Source organism: Myotis lucifugus, unplaced genomic scaffold, assembly GCF_000147115.1.
Source record: "Myotis lucifugus unplaced genomic scaffold, Myoluc2.0 scaffold_102, whole genome shotgun sequence".
Lineage (NCBI taxonomy): Eukaryota > Metazoa > Chordata > Mammalia > Chiroptera > Vespertilionidae > Myotis > Myotis lucifugus.
Window position 1 is genome coordinate 7284 of NW_005871150.1, and position 21362 is coordinate 28645.

Consider the following 21362-nt stretch of genomic DNA (forward strand, 5'->3'; position numbering starts at 1 on the left):
TCATACTAGCTTATTTTTGGTAGCCACATTATCTGTGTAAATAATTTGTATTAATTCTGATTAAAGGACTGTCTCAATACAGATCTAATTAGTGGCTCATTCTTTGAAGGGTACATAGCATTTTTTACAGACTGCTATTGCACAACAAAATGCAAAGATGTTCTACCTATTTTATTGTGTTCTTATATTTGACTATGCGCTCTGCATAGGTGAATTTTTCATTTTTTTATTATAGTGACTAATAATTTATGTTACCCAAAACATGTTTGTCAAATAAATGTTGAATTAATTCTTTTATAGTGCTTTTTAAAGGGAACTAGTTAACAAAGATCACTGTACCATGTCACATGAAATTTTTAAAAAATTTTCAATTATGGTTTACATTCAATATTATTCCGTGTTACTTTCAGATGCACAACAAAGTGGTTAGAAAATCACATACTTTACAGAGTGGTTCCCTCGATGCTTCAAGTACCCACCTGGCCCCATACGTAGTTAGCACGATATTATTGACTATATTCCCATGCTGCAATCTACATCTCTGTGACTATTTTGTAAGTACCAATTTGTACTTCTTTTTTAAAATGTTTTTTTATTGATTTCAGAGAGAGGAAGGGAAGAGGGACAGAGACAGAAACATCAATGTGAGAGAGAAACATTGATCGGCCATCTCCTGCACACACACCACCCCCCTCCCCAGGGATCAAACCTGCAACCCGGGCATGTGCCCTGACCAGGAATTGAACAGGTAACTTCCTGGTGCATGGATGATGCTCAACCAACTGAGAGCCACACGGCCGAGCCCAATTTATACTTTTTTTTTTTAATGAAATAAATGTCTTTATGAATGTTACTAGAGTAGAAGTTCAGAATGCAATGAGGTAGGAACCAGACATTTCTCTTTTGTATTTAAAAGGTTAAGTTCAATAGCTAAAAAGAAGTCATTATTAAAGAATGTATATAAAGAAATATACAACTTAAGATATCAATGAGACCATTACATTGTTGAAAGTAATTCTTTAAAAAAAAATTTTGTATCTTTATTGTTGAAAGTATTACCACATATGTCCCCTTCCCCCTCCCCACCAATTTGTACTTCTTAATCACATGAAGTTTTTTATAGAAGAGGCCCACAGAGATGAATAAGCTCATCTCCTTTCCTAAAGGCCTGCTTATACCAAACCATCCAGTTGACGAGTTGTAGAACTTGAGTCTTATGAACATCAGGAAAAGGGATTATGAAACCCAATAACTTAGTCAAGCATGTGCCCTATGTACGCCTCCAACCATACAACCATTGGACATGTGACAGTATGGATGGATTACTGCGCAGATTCAACACCTACCAAGGCAGAGTAACAGCTTTGAAAGACAGAAGCCACCCACAAAGCTGTTCCACAGAGCCCTGATGTGGAAACTTTCAGTGAGTTCTGCTGCCTTGGCAGGTACATGTCATCCAACATTTCAGGCCAAGGAAAGTTATTTAGAGAGCAAGCGTGCCTTTCAGGAGATTGCAATGAATCGGACCTTAAACTATACACTAGGGCCATGGTCGGCAAACCGCGGCTTGCGAGCCACATGCAGCTCTTTGGCCCCTTGAGTGTGGCTCTTCCACAAAATACCATGTGCGGACGCACATGTACAGTGCAATTGAAACTTCGTGGCCCATGCGCAGAAGTCGGTTTTTGGCCTGGGCGAGTCTATTTTGAAGAAGTACTGTTGATATTTGGCTCTGTTGACTAATGAGTTTGCCGACCACTGCACTAGGGGCTTAGAATATTATGGTTCTATTTATGTTGTTTGTGTTTTTATATATAAGACACAAATATATGTATATGTTTATGGGATACATATATGTTTTATATATATGTATCCCACATATATATGTTTGTGTTTTTATATATAAAACATATATGTATCCCACAAACATATACATATATTTGTGTCTTATATATAAAAACACAAACAACATAAGAGAGATACCCTTTCCCAATTGGTTTTGGTTAATAAATATTACTTGTTAATAGTTGCTATATCGAACAGAGAGGAACAGCTACCTCAAGGCCTTAAATTCTACTGGATTTTTCAAGCTTGATATTCAATTTCCGGCTTAGCTTTGATAGCAATACTTTCAAATCATGATAAAAAAACAAAAACACTGAAGCAAGTTCTCCTGACAATAGGATCTTGTGTGCAGTGAGGAGATTTGAACACTGGAACTGTAGTTGTCCATGTCTTTGATGTGGCTTACAGCCGGCATCTGTACGGGACACTCAATGGGTCTGTGCTGCCTGCCTCTCACTACTTGAGCCAATTAAGCAGAGAGAGGGTTGCATCATTTGAGCGTTTATTCCAATACTGCCGGCAGTATGGGATAGCAGCAGGTCATTCACAAAATCTGCTCTCCACCCCACCGTAAGCTAACTGCTTACATTGTGTAGAAGGGCAAAGATTACATGGGAAGTAGGCAAAAGGGTATGCCAAAGGGGCAGTTCACAGGTAATGCAGGCTGGAGATTTGCAAAGGCCTGTGGATATGCAAAGGCTGGGGTCTTCAAGGGGCTGGCGGCTCTGGTTTCTGCAACAAGGTTGTTCATCTTTCGTGAGAACAGGCAGCTCCCTGATGGGGAGGAGGGGCCGCATTTCCAGGTGAGCTCCCGGGTCCCACTGCATCTCCCAGCCAGGTGACAATGTGCCTTCTTTAATCAGAATAAAACAATCACGATGAACAGAGCATGATTAATTTTTACAATTATAGTTGGTCCCCAATGTCCTATTTCTGCCCCTCTCACATCCAGTCACAACTCCCTTCCTTTCTGTCCAGAAATTCCCATCAGTAAAGTTAGAACCAAAATAAATAGAGCTTATCGCTTGATTGCTGAAGGCATTTCCGTGACCTGACAAGTAAGACATTCTAGCCCTTCCTTGTTAGCACCTCAGGCAGCATTGGTGAGTCAGCACCTGAGAAGGTACAAGAAGGAATCTACCTGAGGGACTAGATCCCTAACAGTTAGTTCCCAGTGACTGAACTCCCCAGGCCCACACGTGGAGCCTCTGAGGGTCAAGAAGACCCTGAGTGGCCTGAGCAGAGAATGCCAAGTGGTGAGTCCTGAAGCCCTTGAGCCAACCTCTAAGAAATTCACTGGTCCAGCCGTTTAGGAAGGAAAGACAAAGGAGAGGAGAAAGCCTGGACTCACTTAGGATTTGCTCTGTGAAGAAAGTCCTCTATGGGTGGCATTCTTTTCTTTTTTTTTAATAAATATATTTTTATTGATTTCAGAGAGAAAGGAAGAGAGAGAGAGAGAGACTGAAGCATCAATGATGAGAGAGAATCATGGATTGGCTGCCTCCTGCACACCCCGTACTGGGGATCCAGCCCGAATCCCGGGCATGTGCCCTTGACCAGAATCGAACCTGGGACCTTTTGGTCCGCAGGCTGACGCTCTATCCACTGAGCCAAACCGGCTAGGGCTATGGGTGGCATTCTTGCCTCTGTCACTGTGCAGGGTCAGCAAAGCCATGTTGTGAATTCACGATACAATCCTGCCTGGGAAGCAGCAAGAGCAGACCTGCAAAGCTGCCTGTGGACACAAGAGAGAGGCAGTTCCTCTGTTGGAACCCGCATTGTGCAGGCAGGGAGGTGGCCCTGCAAACAGTGGCCACAGTGTCTTACCATCAACCACAGATCCCCTCCCAGTACGATTTCTTCCTTTTACTTTAGGAAACTTGAACAAAATATTTTTCAGGTAAAATATACCAATATTTATTTTTAAATATTTAAAAGTTTTTATTTAAAACATTCTTTGACTCAGAAATTACTGTTTAGTGAAGACTTGTCACCTCCTGGAGTGGAAGACTGTGTTTTGGCGGGTGTTATTTATGGATATAGGAAAAAGGGAGCAACTGAAAATGGCCAAGGAGACTGCCACACACTTTACAAAAAATAAAATAAATTTTTTTTTGTTCTGGGCCTACTTCCAGAATGGAAAAGTTTTCATCTCTAAATAGACTCTTTTAGGAAGTTTTGAATGATGGTGAAGATGGTCTACAGTTTGTCACCCTAACTTCAGCGTTGATGAACATTGCCCTATTAAAAGCTACAGTGACCAATGAGCTCCAGAAGTCAGTCTTTTACTAAATTATGAAGCAAGGAGGCCAGCTGGCATTCATGCCCCCTTGGCAGCTAGTATGATCAGGCTTTCTGACCGAAGGAATGAGTATGGAGAGCTCACCAGCTGTCCAAGCATCCTGGCTCAGGCATCTGGTCCTCCAGGGATGGCTGAAGAATGTGGGAGCGCACCTGAGAGCCATCTGCACGCTGTAGTCATCATTGCATTGCTTTTTTCTTGCTGGGTTTCAGAAAACTGTATGAGAATGTAGGTCTGAACTTCGATCACATTAAGGTTCATCCTGGAAGATTGTCCTTGAGTTAAAACTACTGTCAAACTGTTCAACTTCTCTGAATGAGAACAGTGTTGAGGAATAACACCAAGGATCTTTAAACTTTTGGGTGAATCAGATTTATTTCTGGAACTTGTTAAAAACTTAAGTGGCTCAGGCCTCCAACGTGGAGCTGACATTAAAAATAGCCTTGAGAATAAAACAGATTGTCCTTCCAAACTCCTTCGAGCTCCTCCGAGTTACACATCCTACTACATGCTGACTCAGACACAAACAATATGCAGATGTTCCTTGAACCTAAGTTTCAAAAGATCCCTGTTTAGAAAAAGTTCTTAATCATACTCACCAAATTCCTTACATATTGTGAATGTTTTCAGAGTTATTCTCTCTCTGGCCCTCCTGGTCTCCAAGTCAACATGGAACTCTTGCTAATATTTCATTTTAATTTGACATTGCTTTACGTTGCATAATCATTGCATATGTCTACTTTTAAAAACATTTTTTAAGTATACAATTTTTAGTCTCTTTTTAAAAATCCCTTATATTGTTTTTTTAAATATATATATATGTTTTTATTGATTTCAGAGAGAAGGGAGAGGGAGAGAGAGAGATAGAAACATCAATGAGGAGAGAGGATCATTGATTGGCTGCATCCTGCATGCCCCCTACTGGGGATTGAGCTCATAATCTGTGCATGTGCCCTGACAGGGAACCAAACTATGACCTCCTGGTTCATGAGTCTACCTATGCTCAATCACTGAGACACACGGGCTGGGCACTAACTTTTTTAAGTATACAATTTTCTGCCTCTTCAATATGAGTAAATGCACAAGGCTATAACACTCTGAAGCCACAACTACTAGAACAGGACAAGTTTCTGGGGTTATGTTGATTTCCCACCAATGAGCTACTTAGTGTTTCAAATTTAACTTTCTCATAACTAGGGAAACAGGGGCTATTTAAAAAAAACAACAACTAGTGGTTAAAGAGCTAGTGTTATTATCTCTAAAGAGCCTTCTTTGAGGAGCGTGTGATTCCTAAGAATCTCAGTTCGTTTGGTCAACAGGAAAGGTCAGAGAAGCCTTTGTAACCAGCCGACTTCTCTGCGGTTTCATTTTACATTTCAAGCGCCCTGTGTTCTAACATCACCCAACCGAAAAGAGACACTGCAGGTGTAATAAAGGAGGAGAGGAAACGAGATGAAACAGCTGGCACATGTTGGCCACCATTAAGAGCTGCAGAACTGCCTGGTATTCCCAAGAATTATGACGTGCGCGATCATTCCGAAGGGTGTAATCACGGCTTCTGGGAGAGGAGCCACCGGGGGACCAGAGAGGCAGCTCCTACCCAACAAAAGGGTATCTGTTTGGCCCCTGAAGGAAAACTTCAAATGACCCCCAAATCCAAACGGTGTAAGGTCGACATCTTCTAATGAACTTACAAACATAGTCCTTCTAAGATAGACTCTGGCCCCGTTCCCCTTGCTATCTGACTTTGGAGAAGCCTCTTTTGAAGTGTTCTGTGTCTATAAAACCTGGATAATAATACTATCTCCCAGGTGGTTGGAATTGTAGGAATTAATTAGTTCCAGCTGGAAAGGTCTTTGATAATGTTAAGTGCTGGATGTTGTTATGATTATAGGTGCAGGTGGAGGCAATGTTTCGTAGCACGTCTATCATTAGAAAGGCCTAGAAACTGCAACGGGTGCCAACACCCAGGAGTCCAGGAGACAATGCCCTGTGTCATTTGCTCCCTGGGCAGAAGCCGGCTTGCTGCGACTGAGAGCCTCATTCCGCCTTTTGTCCTCCTGGCAAGGCTGGTCTTGGGCCTGCTCCCCGTGGGCACTGCTGTACTAGGTTTTACTAGGTGCACATCCATGCTAAGGCCACTTTCTAAGTGAAGCGCCGACACTCTTAGGTCTGTGATGATGCTTGTGACTCTCTGAGTCAAGGGAGTAAGTCAGTCCTCCCCCAGAAATCCCTGGAAAATGCAGACGGTCTCTCGGCCTATACAATAAAGGGAGAGGTCTAAACCTTCTTTCAGAGAAGAACAACTTCGCTTTCTTCCCCCCAAACAGATTTTTAAAATCACAAAGTGTTATCTGGGATGTAAATAGGTAAAATAGATAAAAACTGAGCTTTGGCAGAATGGAGGGCTCTCCTGAACCCTGTCCCCCCATGTCGCCAGGCTCCTCCCTCCCCACCTCCCAGTCTGCACCCGCTCCATGCCTACAGGGCCCTCTCAAGGGACCCTCCCTCTGAGCGGTTAGGAGCCCAGCTCCCAGGGGAGGAAAAGGACGGAGGAGAGAGCGCAGTGCCAGGCAAGGGTCAGACAGCCAATCCGAGGCAGGTGCGCCCCTGTGACCCTCCACGAGAGGATCATCTTCTAGGGCAGAGATGGCGAACCTTTTGAGCTCGGCGTGTCAGCATTTTGAAAAACCCTAACTTAACTCTGGTGCTGTGTCACATATAGAAATTTTTTGATATTTGCAACCATAGTAAAACAGACTTATATTTTTGATATTTATTTTATATATTTAAATGCCATTTAACAAAGAAAAATCAACCAAAAATATGAGTTCGTGTGTCACCTCTGACCTGCGTGTCATATGTTCTCCATCACTGTTCCAGGGAGCTGGGCCAGAGAGCTGGACCTGAGGCACCAAGGGAAGACCCCACGGGGAGCCCAGGCCTCGGCTGTTGCCAGCCCATTCCCGGGCTGTCCCCACAGGAAGGGCCCCGTGTCCTGCTCTGGGACACCACTTCACCTGCACCCCATGCAGGGCATGAGCGCCCCTTCCCCGCCACTGCCACAAACTCACAAACCTCACCAGGTCCCTTCTCAGGGGACAGGATGACAGGCCCCTCCCTCTCCTCTGTCCTGTCCCCGAATCCCCCCCTCCCATCCCCCCACCCCTCACACAGTGTGCTCCAGAAGGTGCTGTGGGTGGAGCTTGTCCCAGGGAGGCGGGGTCTCTAATAGACTGAGCACTGAAGAGAACACACTCGAGTTTGTGGACCCTGAGGTATAATCAGCTGATAGAAAGCAAAAGCATATTTGCATTTTAAAACGTGATGAAGCCTAATAAGTAACTCCCTGATGATGACATTTCAGAAGAACTTATTGTAGACTGGGGTTTTCCTGGTATTTGTGGCTTCAGGTGAGGCAGTCGATTTCCCTCTTTTACATCTAAACTTCTCAGGTGACCTCCCTGTTCTCTCTCTGCTTTTATTTCCTGGCCTCCGGTTATTCTCTGTACTAGTCCATTGAAACAGATTTAAAAATACAAATTAGCCGAGACCGGTTTGGCTCAGTGGATAGAGCGTCGGCCTGTAGACTGAAAGGTCCCAGGTTCGATTCCGGTCAAGGGCATGTACCTGGGTTGCGGGCACATCCCCAGTAGGAGATGTGCAGGAGGCGGCTGATCGATGTTTCTCTCTCATCGATGTTTCTAACTCTCTATATCTCTCCCTTCCTCTCTGTAAAAAATCAATAAAATATATTAAAATAAATAAATAAATATATTAAAAAATACAAATTACATTATCACTAAATCCATCGTTCTTTCATTAGAACGCCTCCTCTTCCACCTTTTTATGGCCTTTACATTTTCATATCATTCCTGCCGAACTGAACAGCTCTTATATGGAGCTTTAAGTAACACTATGCTGGTTTAGCTGCCCTCCCACTTTTCTGTAGACTCACTTTTTTTTTTTTTAACCTTTAAAGGCTTTTCTTCTTTTGATCTCTTAATTGTATGAGTTCTTCAGGCTACTACTTGAGCAAATAATACCTGTATTTAAAATGGTTACTGGTACCCCATTCTTTATGCCTTCACAAAGTGTGATCTACAGAACGCTATTCCCACAAGACTGCCTTAGAAAACAAATGTTCAGAAACACAGGGGAAGAAGTCTCTCACTGCACATTCTAGAGACTAAAACTGAATACTCTCCCCTGATCTTACTTCCAGATGGAGTGACCACATGACACAATTTTGGCCAATAAGGCAGAAATTGAAGTCCATTGACCCTTTTTTCCTGCTTTTCCAAGGACCAGAAGCAGGCACTGCAGTGGACAACTTGTGATTTTGAAGGAAGGGCGAAGTGAGCTGCAGCGATATCAGCTTCCACACTGCAGAGCCCTGATCCTGGGCAGCAGCCTCCTGCCTCCAGCGTTCTCGTTACATAAGAACAATCCCATTTGTTTGCATTTCCAAATCAGGTGATTTATACCTCCCGACTGATATAAAAATGCAGCATACTATCGTCTCTCTTGGAACTTGGGAATGCACATTAGAATATTAAAGGACCTGAGAAAATATTTAAGAGAAATCTGTTGGATTTTGTTTAATGAATCATCTCCTAAATTCATTTGATTAAGGGGTCCTTTTTGTTGTGTTGGTATCAAGGGGCCCTTTTATTCTTGTGTTAGATATTACTATCCCATAGGGTTACAGTTCCCTACATTCTTGATTTTCAAAGTGTGATCCCTAGAGCAGCAACTTCTGCTATCATCTGGAAACTTGTTAAAAAACAAAACAAAAAAACAGAATCCTAAAAAAAATTCCACACAATCCTAGGCCCCACCATCCACCTAATTAAAAGACGTCAGCTGAGCCCTCGTTGGTTTTCTCAGTGGTTAGAGCATCGGCCTGTGGACTGAAGGGTCGCAGGTTCAATTCTGGTCGAGGACATGTGCCTCGTTGCAGGCTCTATCCCCGGCCCTGGTCAGGGCACATGTGGTGTGTCTCTCTCGCATCGATGTTTCTCTCTGTGTCTCTACCCCTCCCTCCCATTCTCTCTAAAACATCAATGGGAAAAAATACCCTCTGATGAGGATTAACAACAAAAAAATGTCAGCTGAAAAGTTTAGTTCTCCCAGGAAGCTTTTCTGATCCTCTCCCCCAAACCAGGGCAGGCCCCCTGCTATACATGTCTGAGGCACATACTTTTCCTTCATTTTTATCTGCTTTTAAAATTATATTTTTATGACTATACTAGAAGCCTGGTGCACAAAATTCTTGCACTGGGGTGGCGGGGAGTCCCTCAGCCCAGCCTGCACCCTCTCACAGTCTGGGAGCCCTCAGGGGATGTCCAACTGATGGCTTAGGCCTGCTCCCCATGGAGAGGCTCCCGCCACCACCACTGCACTCACCAGCCGTGAACCTGGCTTCTGGTTGAGTGGCACTCCCCCTTCGGAAGTGCATTGACCATCAGGGGGCAGCTCCTGCATTGAGCATCTGCCCCTGGTGGCCAGTGCACGTCATAGCGACTGGTCATTCTGCCATTTGGTTGATTTGCATATTAGCCTTTTATTATATAGGATGGTTAGTGTATGTCTTACTAAAAACACCTGAGCTTCATGTGGGCTTTAACTGGATTCTCTGTGCCTGATTCTTGTTGGCACTAGAATATTTGGGGGACTATCTTATCCTTAGTCTCGCTTTCACTCTCACTTTAAAGGTTCTCTCTTTACCTCACCTATTCACGTTCTAGCCAGAAGAACCTGTAGCATGGTGGCAACATATTTCATTTAACATCAGAAGGCTTGGATGTGAGTCTTTGTTCCCTTACTTACTAACTTTGTAACTATGAGCAGTCACAAAATCTTAGATCCATAAATTCTCAGCTCTGTTCATTGGGATAATATTACTTCACAGGGTTGGTATAAACGAGGCTTCTGAAAGAAGAGTATAACCTACATAAACATCCTAAAAGTATAAGATATGTTTTCTAGTTATTATGTGTTTATAAGATTTCCAGCTTTGTAGTCAGAGACCTGAGTTCAAATCCCTATTCATAATATTTATTGTCCATGCAGTTGATTTGGTAATCCATTATTTGCTGAATTTTTTAATGTGTACATTCAACTGCATTCATACTTAATTTAGTATGTATTTAAGCTTGGGTTATCTCTCAAGTTGGCATATATTCTATGCTTTTTATTTTTTATTCAACTCATTAAATTTTGTATTCAACTCATCATATCCTTCTTTACACAGGAATGCAATCAATATTAACATAATCTACATTTATTTGGTGAATATTACATAAAATTTCTGTACATTAAGTAACAAAGACAAGTAAGAATGAAAAGTAGTACACAACAATGACCATCATCATACGTGTATAAGTTCAGAATTGTTATTTTTCAATTCACTTTAAACCAACATGATTGCAGAAGTAAAACCCCAGGGGGAGCGATTAAACAATATTTGAAATAAAGTCATTTGGCCTAATTTTCATAACCACGGATTTCAAAGAATACCACCATCCATGCCAGGTGTGCCAGACAACCCCATTGTCCGTTTTATTGCTATAGGGGCCCAGGTAGTACAAGCCATTCAGGTTTGCAGAGTGACACCTAGTGGGAGAAAACATAAACACAGAACAATCAGACCAGAAAAATATTCCACCACCCTTGTAGTATTTTGCTAGCAAATGATCAAAAACAACTTTATGAATTCTTCCATTTCAGACAAGAAAATATTTATCAGTTTTCAGAAGCCAAGATATTCTTACAACAGATGGTTTTTTAAAAAAAAAAACTGGTAGAATTTAGCACCATAACAAGTCTGAGGATACGAGCCAGGACACTTGGAGTGAGCATATTGATAAAGAAGCATTTCTGTTCTTAACAGCCTTTAAACAAAAAAAGAAAAACAAGCAAACAAAAGCCTAGCTTTGTGATCCTCGGCCTTGGCAAGAGTGGCAGTGGGTTAACGCAGCGAGGTGTGGCGGAGTGCTCCACCACTGCTCCCTGCCCCCCCATAATTTGCACTGACACATTTATCCATCTGCTGCCAAGACGCCACTTTCATAATTCCAACTCTTTCCCTCCCCCTTTAAAAATTGATAGCATATCAATATTTTAACCTCAAGGATAAGAAAACAAAGACTAAACTCACAATTTAAAGTTTCCCTAGCCGGCAACCAATAATCATTTGTCCAAGTTGCTGAGTTAATTTTTTACTCTAATATATTGCTCCAATCTGGGTAAAGTGGTTAGGTTATCATGCATTTTAAAAAGTTCCCCTTCTTCCTTTAACATCTATAAACTAGAGGCCCGGTGCACGAATTCGTACATGGGTGGGGTCCAGCTGGCCCACCCTGATGGGGGCCAATCAGGTCCGGGCCAGCCAAGGGGATGGGCTGGGGAGATTGGGAGGGGGCCGATCGGGTCAGTTGGCAACTGCAGTGTGCCTCATAGCGATTGGTCGTTCCGTTGTTCCGGTCACTTGGCTTTTATATATATAGATTTTGTCCCTGGCATGGACTAAGAGTATGTGCAGTGTTATGAAATGAACTGCTGTGTATTTCTTTGTTGATATAACCAATGAAAAGATGTCGGGCAATAGGATGTAAAGAGAACATTCACAAAGAATAGTTCTAACATCTATGGAAAGCACCCAAATTATATGATTTTACTGAATTTAAAAAAAACACACACCATATAATTTGCCCATAAATGACAAGTGGTTGGCTTGGATCATTTACCCATTTGGTAATTCACTACTGCTGACCACCCTGAAAGTCATCCTAATATAAATAGATGGAACTAATCAAAAAGTACACTAAATTTGAAGTGTCAATAGGGTACTGTGTTTTTAAAACTGCATGGAGTGTGCCTCAGTGATTGAGGGTCCACAAAGGAACCAAGAGGTCACTGGTTCCATTCCGGTCAGGGCACATGACCTGGTTTCTGGCTCAATCCCCAGTAGGGGGCGTGAAGGAGGCAGCCAAACAATGATGTTTCTCTCTCATTGATGTTTCTCTCTCTCTCTCTCTCTTCCTCTCTCTGAAATCAATAAAAATATATATATTTAAATGTAAATAAATAAAAGAAAAACTATGTGACAGAAAAAATTAATAAGGAGGAAGAGGTTGATAAAGTTAGACTACAGTAGTAGCAGGCACAGTAGAAATAACACTAAACTTCTGGAAAAATTGGCTTTTTCTCCAGCTTTTCTGATTTCCCACCTGCACAGCCTTATCATCTCCTCTGACTCCAAGGATAATGCAGGTTCCTTGGGTGGCCAGCCACTGAATTGCCTTTGTCGTCCCTGAACCCTATCTTTAAAGTCAGATAGATAATGCAGTTGCCCAGGTTCACATGTCTGCCAGCATCATTCAAACACAATACAAGTCGAACAACTGAGCAGATACATGGTTTTGATCTTATGCTAATATTAACCGATGTAATTGTGATGTCTGCATATGGAATTCTGTTCGAAACTAAACATGAAGGGATGATTGCAATTTGTAAATTATAGGTAAGTTTTACACAACTTACAAGGACAGGGGAAGAAAAAGGAGGAGAAAGAGAAGGTGACCAAAGATGGTTTCTAAAAGAACAAGAAAATTGCTAGGGAAAAGACTGTCATTGACTTTGATTCTCTAAGTAGGAAAGATAACTTTGTCTCTCTGACCCTTCTCACTGGTGTATGTGCTTCAGTTCCCTTACAGATGATCAAAAAGTAAATACATTCGAACTCTTAGAAAAGCAAAATCCAGAGAAAATACTGCTTTATAACTGCTTAGATTTAACTTGACCCTACCTGCAACTAGCTGTATCCCCTAGACCAGTGGTAGGCAAACTCATTAGTCAACAGAGCCAAATATCAACAGTACAATTGAAATTTCTTTTGAGAGCCAAATTTTTTTAAACTTAAACTATATAGGTAGGTACATTGTTATTAACTTAATTAGGGTACTCCTATGGCTTAGGAAGAGCCACACTCAAGGGGCCAAAGAGCCGCATGTGGCTCGTGAGCCGCAGTTTGCCGACCACTGCCCTAGACTATACAATTCTAAAACCTCACAGTAGCAGATGTTCATAATGAGGACTCTCCTGGTTTTAGGGAAAATTAACATATATCTGGTATACCTCCACTTTATATGGTAGATGATTCTTAAATGCTTTATTAAAAATGCTTACATAAAAAATGTGGAAAATGTGGATTATGAAACTTGTCCTTGATTACATGGACAATCTGACATTTCAGAAATAATTACGTACCATACTATAATGGAAAGTTTAAATGTCCAGATATTGTGAGGTGGCCCCTGTTCTTCTAAAGAGAAAAGATGTTTAAAGCTGGTGTACTGCCTAACAGGTTGAGCACATCTGCTTTGCAGATCAGGCCCATCAGCTTATTTTAAGGATGGTTGTATGAAGTTCCCATGCCTGCCTTGAACATGTGATTACAACACAGGGAGCTGTCTTGAAACCACTTTGGGTGGAGAAGAGTTAAAAGAATTGGGGATATCTGGCCTAGAGAAGAGAAAATATGGCAGAATACAGTGAATACCATCTCAGCCAGAGCCTGAAGACTTATGTTGAAAAGGAATTACAATTATTTTGTAGCTACTGAGGAAAAAACTGGCAAAGTATAAGAAGGCAGATGTCAGGTTAATAAAAGCAAAAACTTAATACAATCAATAATGGAGTGAGCTTGCTGATTAAGTAACATTGCAGTATTCCATCAGAGAGTGGAATTAGGTTTCAGGAATATGGTAGAGGAAATTTCTGCATTGGGAGGAGCTTGGGTTCAATGATTTAATGAAAGTCACAGTAATTGAAAAGTATTATTACACAGAAAAAATTACAACAATAGCATGGCCATCTCCTATGAGAAGGGAAGGTGAAGAGCTACTTGGTTACTAAAAGGCCTGAAAATTTTTTTCCAATATATAAATACTTTCTTTTTCTTCATGCCTACTTTCTTCAATTTGTGGCCTACTGTTTATGATAACAAACCCATAAATCAGGTTGCTAACAATTTTTTTAAAATTGATTTCAGAGAGGAATGGAGAGGGAGAGGGAGATAGAAACATCAATGATGAGAGAGAAGCATTGATCAGCTGCCTCCTGTTCGCCTCATACTGGGGATCAAGCCAGCAACCTGGGCATGTGCCCTTGACCATGACCTCTTGGTTCATAGGTTGATGCTCAACCACAGAGCCACACCAGTCAGGCACATACAATCTTTGTAAAAGCAGTAATTTGATTTATTTCTAAGACATATCTTTCATGCTTTATTAACATACACAATGAACGAATCCTCAAAAATACTTCATCGGTGAAGAATTCTAATAAAGATGATTACTTAATAATACTAGTATTACAAAGAAGACCAACATGACCTCATACAGATATAATTAATGCCCCACAGTGAGATACCATCAACGCCATTACACCTATGTTTATAAGACGTCAAACCTGTTAAACCACCAGCCGGACTGATCTTCCTCTGCACAGTTGCCTTCGTAGTTGTCATGATCTCTGTCCCATGTGCTGAATTTCATTCTTTGGTGACTACCCCACCATTGCACCTCAGGATGAAATCTCACTGCAAGCGCGTCTCCTGCTGTTCCGGAATATTCCCCGATATTCAACTCATAGGAATTCTGGAGGAACAGAGGCAATTTCTACTGTCAGTTGTCACTATTTAAAAAGTAGATTTATGTAATAAACAAAAGAATTCTATTGGTATGTGTTTGTTTCCATTGACTTCAGGGGTTCATCTTGTATGCGTTATGCATTAATTGGTGGTATTAGTTATTTGAACATTTTAGTACCTTTTCATCTCCAACTTTGAAATTTTTGTATTGGGCATAACGGCTATTTCTTTCAAAATCTGCAAGGTCGATTTTTAAAGTGTAGTCTCCTAGAAAAAAAAAACAACAACAAAAAATCGTTAGTGGTTTCTTTTTTATTTATTTATTTATTTATTTTTTAAATATATTTTATTGATTTTTTACAGAGAGGAAGGGAGAGAGATAGAGAGTTAGAAACATCGATGAGAGAGAAACATCCATCAGCTGCCTCCTGCACATCTCCCACTGGGGATGTGCCCGCAACCCAGGTACATGCCCTTGACCGGAATCGAACCTGAGACCCTTCGGTCCGCAGGCCGACGCTCTATCCACTGAGCCAAACCGGTTTCGGCAATGTGGTTTCTTTTTTAATGTATTAGATGACACTGACTTACTGAGGTTTAAAAAATTTCATGGCCCTAGCCAGTTTTTCTCAGTGCATAGAGCATTGGCCTAGTTTCTTTTTCTCTATATCTTAGCTTTAAACAGCCACATATTAGAAAGGGAATTATTGCCCCAAAGAGACCATTGCCATCTGCAAATTAGTTCTATTGTCTATGATTTAGTGAAAAACATTTCAGTGTTGTTTTTATTGTATTTCCAATGAATATGATACTAGGCAAATCTTACCTTGTGTGGTTAATAAGTGAAGATTTTTATTACCCAGCCAATATTCACCATTTTTTTGGACAAAATTTCCAAAGCCATTTTCGTAGTCATTCCAGTCTCTACAAAATTGAAAGTGAAAGCTGATTTTAGCAAAATCCAAATAGAGCTTTGCAGTACCCAAGGTGCCCACACCCCCCTGCTGCTGCTCTCACATCCAGTATTTCCTTGGTTTGTTAGTGCACGTTCAGTATTCTTACTTAGAGAGAGTGAGAGTCTGTCTAATTAGTAGAGTTTAGGACAGGAGAAAAAGGCTTACTTATAAATCTCACATGTGCTACTCCAAACAAACCCTTATGTCCTAATTAGCACACCTGTTAAAGGTCTCACTGCCATCAGATCGTCTCTGAATCACAGTCCATCCTCCTCCATCAGACATGTCACAGTAAACAGAGAATTCTGCTGGGCTCTGGAGAGGTTTGATTTTGTAAAATCCACTGAGCTTAGAACCATCATTGAAAATTTCTGAACAATCTGTTTGCAAAACAAGGTAATGTAACATTTGTTATGTGTCTTTTAAAAAAAAATAAAAAATAAAGGGCGCCTCTGAATGAGATTACTCAGTACTAATGGAGATAGATAAACACATAGCATAGATAATCAGCTTTTTAAAATTGCATCTTGTACATTAGGAAAGCATTTCTTTTTCTAGTATTTAATTATCCTCTGACTCCCTGATATGATCATTTTAAAAAAAGGAGTGAAATAGGGATCTGCTTTTTCATTTCTAATTTTTGTGGAACACAATTTTTAAAATGATATGTGTTCAGTTGATTACAGTTTATTTAAGGGGAACTTACAGATTTATCAGACAGAATAGTGGAACTTATCTCTCCTCTGAAGCTAAAATAAAAAGTAGAATTATAACACCAAACAAGTCATATGGGTTATCTTGACTTAGAGCATTGCAAATCATTCAGAAAATCTGGAAATGAACTCAAATAATAATCTTTTTAAAAATATATGTTTTAATTGATTTTTAGAGAGAAAGGAAAGGAAAGGGACAGAAAGATAGAAACATTGATGAGAGAGGAACATCATGGATGGGTTGCCTCCTGCACGCCCCCCATTGAGGATCAAGCCTGAAACCTGGGCATGTGTCCTGACCAGGAATCAACTGCCGACCTCTTGATTCCTGGGTCGATGCTCAACTGCTGAGCCACATTTGTGGGGCTAAAATCATAATCTTGTTAGGTTCTTACAACCTTCCAGTCTCATTAGATGTTTTACTAAACCACTGACATTTCTAATAGTCCATGTGTTCTTATATATTTTTGCTGAAAACTGAAAGTTTCTACTATTCTTATCTCAGCATTCTTTTTTAGCCAGGGTATGTCTTTGACCATTGAAGCAAATATAGCTACCAGTTTGTCACTAAAAAGTGATTCCTGTTTCTTTAATCACTTGAGGATGAGACAAGTGAATATCATTAGGTCTCATTTAGGCTGATCTGTGCAGACTTAAAGAATATGGCGAATACAAACTAAGCTTTGGTTTAGATGCCCAGGAAGCAATGTTTTAAGGTGAAGTATTGGTTACTATACAGAGATAGTTTCAAGAATACTCATTCACAGACTTTTGAATAAAGACTATAATATGACATCACTAACTTTCAAATTTTACTCTTACTATTTTGTTAATTTCCTATATTTTAAAAAACATTTTATCTTCCTGATTGGATAATTCTATCCTTTCAGCACACTTTTAAGTTTTTTCTTCATTTTCATTGTTTTGACACCAAACTATCTACAACTCTGCTTTGCTGCTAACAAAATATACTCCACTTTAAATAGATTAAATAGGCAATAGGAATCAGGAGAGAAAGGAAACAAAGAAACTTGGTCACTTTCTAAAGCCCTCCCCAAGTCGAAACCAATCACACACTATTGCTTTGGTGAGATGATCATCTTTGTAATGATTTAAGCTTTGTTCACATATTTATTTTTGAGATTCAGAAACACAAGTGTTCTTGATACTCCTGAATTATAAAGAAATATCCTGTTTTGTCAATCAAACAAGAGTAAAACATAGGGAAATAATTACCTAAAATTAGTTCAATGTTTGTTCAAAAGCTTACATCTTGTGGTCAAATATATTGTAGGCCACTTTTCATTAAAGAAGGAAGTTCTTTAACTTTCCTTGTTAAGAAAGCTTTTTGCTTACATTTAACCTCCTACCAAAATGCTGAATAGTAAAGTCTCATAAGGTTCAGACTATTTTCCAGGCAAATATGGAAATAATTAGCTATAACGTTTGCATCTGGAAAACTTTGTGAATATGGAGTTTTCAGCCAACATTTCCTATTTGTTTTTATTTTATGCCAAGTGTGAGTTTGTTTGTGTGTTTTTCAAAAAATTTCTTCTTCCCAGAGGAAAATGTCAACTACAACTTAAGATCCAGAGGAAAGCTTTCAAGCAGGGAAAAAACAGCACAGAACAACACCCGACATAAATGACGTACGCGCCTGTAGCAAAACTGATTATAACAAATAAGATAGGAGCCTGCCTTGGGGAAATGCGACTTACACACTAACTGGGTAGGGTTTTCAATATGAACTAAAACTATAATTTTCAAAATGTTTTGAGCTACTCAACCCCCCTGGAGAACAGGCAGGAGAAGGTCAGGGTTAAAGAGCTCTGTGTTCGTGGGATTTTTGGAAATTTACATAATACCAGAGTGAGGCCAAAGCTTCCTGCCCCATTTGACAAGCGCTGCCTTAAACTGGGCGAGGTGAATACTTCCTTTGACCATGCAGAAAACAAACCATGTTGGAAGTCTGAATGTTTAAGCTTTTCATAAAGGAACACGACAACCTGCCAAATGGGCTCTTCCCCTTGTCCCAGAATGCAGGCTGAGCTGAAAGCCGAGAGCTACAGGCATCAAGAAAGGCCAGCAAGCCCTGGCCGGTTTGCCTCACTGGTTGGAGCACTGGCCTGTTGACAGAAGGGTCTTGGGTTTGATTCCCGGTTCCCGGTCAAGGGCATGTACCTCAGTTTCAGGTTTCCCAGCCCTGGTGGGGGCACATGTGGGAGGCAACTAATTGATGTTCTCACTAGATGTTTCTCTCTTTTTCTCTCTCTCCTTCCTCCCTCCCTTCCATTTCTTTCTCCTCCTTCCCCTCCACTCTAGGATTCAACGGAAAAAATATCCTCTGGTGAGGATTAACAGCAACAAAAAAAAGGCCAGCGAGAGGCCCTTCAGCGGGCATGTTGGGAAATGCCAGAACTGGCTCTCCCACTGCCATTCTCAACCAGGCGACATAAGAAGGAACCACAAGAGCCCTAGCTGGTCTGGCTCAGTGGATAGAGCGTCAGCCTGTGGACCGAAGGGTCCTGGGTTAGATTCCAGTCAAGGGCATGTGCCTAGGTTGCAGGCTCCATCCCCAGTAGGGAGGGTGCAGGAGACAACCAATCAATGATTCTCTCTTATCATTGATGTTTCTATCTCTCTCTCCCTCTCTCTTCCTCTCTGAAATCAATAAAAATATATTTTTTTAAAAAAGAAGGAAATATAAGAGGAGGACCTCTTATGGTTCCTGGGAGAGTGCAGTAGTACTCTTGTAGGGTCGGATGAGTGCGCTCTCTCTTCTGAAAACCAGGGAGAGAGCATATACAGTAGCTCCCCCCTTATCCACGGTTTTGCTTTACGCCATTTCAGTTACCTGTGTGTGCCATTCTGAGTCGTGTGATGAAATCTCTGAGTCCCACTACGTGCCGCCTGGGATGTGACTCATCCCTTTGTCCAGGTGTCCACACTGTAGACACTCCCCAGCTGTTAGTCACTTAGTAGCCGTCTCTGTGATCACATTGACTGTCTCGGTATCGCAGTGCTTGTGTTTGTCACCCTTATTTCAGTGATAATGACCCCAAAGTCTAAATAGTGTTGTTGGCCATGTGGATGTGCCAAATAGAAGCTGTAAACTGCCTCCTTAAGTAAAGAGGTATGTATGAATAGAAAAAATATAGTATGTATAGGGTTTAGCACTATCTGTTGATTCAGGCATCCACAGGGTGTCTTGGAAAGTATTTCCTGAGGATAAGAGGGGATTTCTCTAATAGCAAGATAGCTGACATTCATTGAGCTAAATGCTAAATGCTTTTGTAATCACATACATGTACGTTAACTCATTTAATCTTTACAACAAATAAACAGGTATTCTTTTTTAAAATATATATTTTTTTATTGACTTCAGAGAGAAAGGGAGAGGGGGAGAGAGATAGAAACATCAATGATGAGAGAGAATCATTGATCAGCTGCCTCCTGCACGCCCCCTACTGGGGATTGAGCCCCCAACCCGGGCATGTGCCCTGACCTGGAATCAAACCATGACCTCCTGGTTCATAGGTCAACGCTCAACCACCAAGCCACACTGGTTGGGCTCTTCTCTCTCTCTTTCTTGCACCATTCTCATTTTCCTCTTTTCTCTAGTTTTGATCACGCACTTGGGGTTTTCATCACTGCTTCCTCTAACCCCCTCCCCCAGCCCTGATCCCTTTTCTGATCTAGGGGCTAAAGACAGAGCAACAGGGGCTGAGGGTGACAGCAGCAAATTCAAGGGCATGTGGGAAGTTGCATCAAATTTAAATGGCAGCCTTAGCCAGTTTGGCTCAGTGGATAGAGCGTTAGCCTGTGGAAGAAAGGGTCCTGAGTTTGACTGCCGGTCAAGAGCACATTGCCTGGGTTGCGGGCTTGATCCCCAGTGAGGGGCATGCAGGAGGCAGCTGATCCATGATTCTCTCTCATCATTGACGTTTCTATCTCTCCCTCTCCCTTCCTCTCTGAAATCAATAAAAATATATTTTAAAAAAAGAATTTTAATGGCAAGGACTTTACATCCATCTGTTGTAATGTACCCCTCGAATCACAGAAGGATGCCTCAAGAAGTCGAATTAAAGAGTCACATTTATTGCAATCCGGGACTATGAGGGGACATTCCCAAATCTCATAGTAATAAGATGGTGGCAAAACCAGACTTATATAGGCAAAAATCACAAAGGTATTGATTACATCCCAGGGTTTGGAATGAGGCACCTGGCTCGCAAAAAAGCAGATTACAGAAGCAGAATTAAGCATGTTAATTACAGTTTCGGGTCTCGGGGTCACTGAATTGACAGAAATACATTATCTAGAGCCTTTGGGTAACCTGGGTTAAAGTTAGGCATGTTATCTAAATTATAGTTCTGGGTCTCCGGATCACTGAGTTGATAGAAACACATTATCTAGAGCCATCGAGGCAATTTAGAGTAATTGCACTGTCCTGGTCTTAGGACCACTGAGTCAACTGGAACGCACCACCTGTGGCCACTAAAACAATTTAGGGTAATTGTGCTGTCCTGTTTCCCAGGTACAGAAGAATGTGCTTCGATAACCAGTAAGATCACAATCAATGGGATAGTCATTCAATCAATAAGTCATTCAATCGAATGGGATGACTTATACAATTTAGAAAATCAAAGTAACCTGTCCATTGTTAAACAAAGCAAATAGGTACCATACTTCACACATCCTCCCCTAGGAAATTAGAACAGGATAGAGATAGATACGATACAAAGATCTGCTCATTTTTGTCAGGACCCCTTCCAGTTTTATACACAGTTTCTTGTGTGACACAAATTTACCTTTGAAATATTTTTTTAAATGATAGCTATACCGTGAGCACTTACTGTGTGGCAGGCACAGTTCTCAGTGCTCTCATT

General features: G+C 41.1%; 1 protein-coding gene across 5 annotated transcripts in view; it reads right to left on the reverse strand.

Annotated features, from left to right (window-relative positions):
* Nucleotides 1–10415: 10415 nt before the first annotated feature.
* The window catches only part of FGL1 (fibrinogen like 1), a 35328-nt gene continuing 24381 nt past the window's right edge, over nucleotides 10416–21362 (reverse strand). For 3 of the 5 annotated variants that reach the window (XM_023757154.1, XM_023757155.1, XM_023757153.1), the window contains 5 exons: nucleotides 15981–16140; nucleotides 15631–15728; nucleotides 14983–15071; nucleotides 14624–14811; nucleotides 10418–10765 (listed from right to left, as the gene is read on the reverse strand). In XM_023757154.1, coding sequence (XP_023612922.1) covers nucleotides 10606–10765; nucleotides 14624–14811; nucleotides 14983–15071; nucleotides 15631–15728; nucleotides 15981–16140 — 695 coding nt within the window. In that variant the 3' untranslated portion in view covers nucleotides 10418–10605. Of the gene's footprint in view, nucleotides 10766–14623; nucleotides 14812–14982; nucleotides 15072–15630; nucleotides 15729–15980; nucleotides 16141–21362 lie in introns of all 5 variants that reach the window. The other 2 variants (XM_023757156.1, XM_006092637.3) reach the window with 1 other exon arrangement.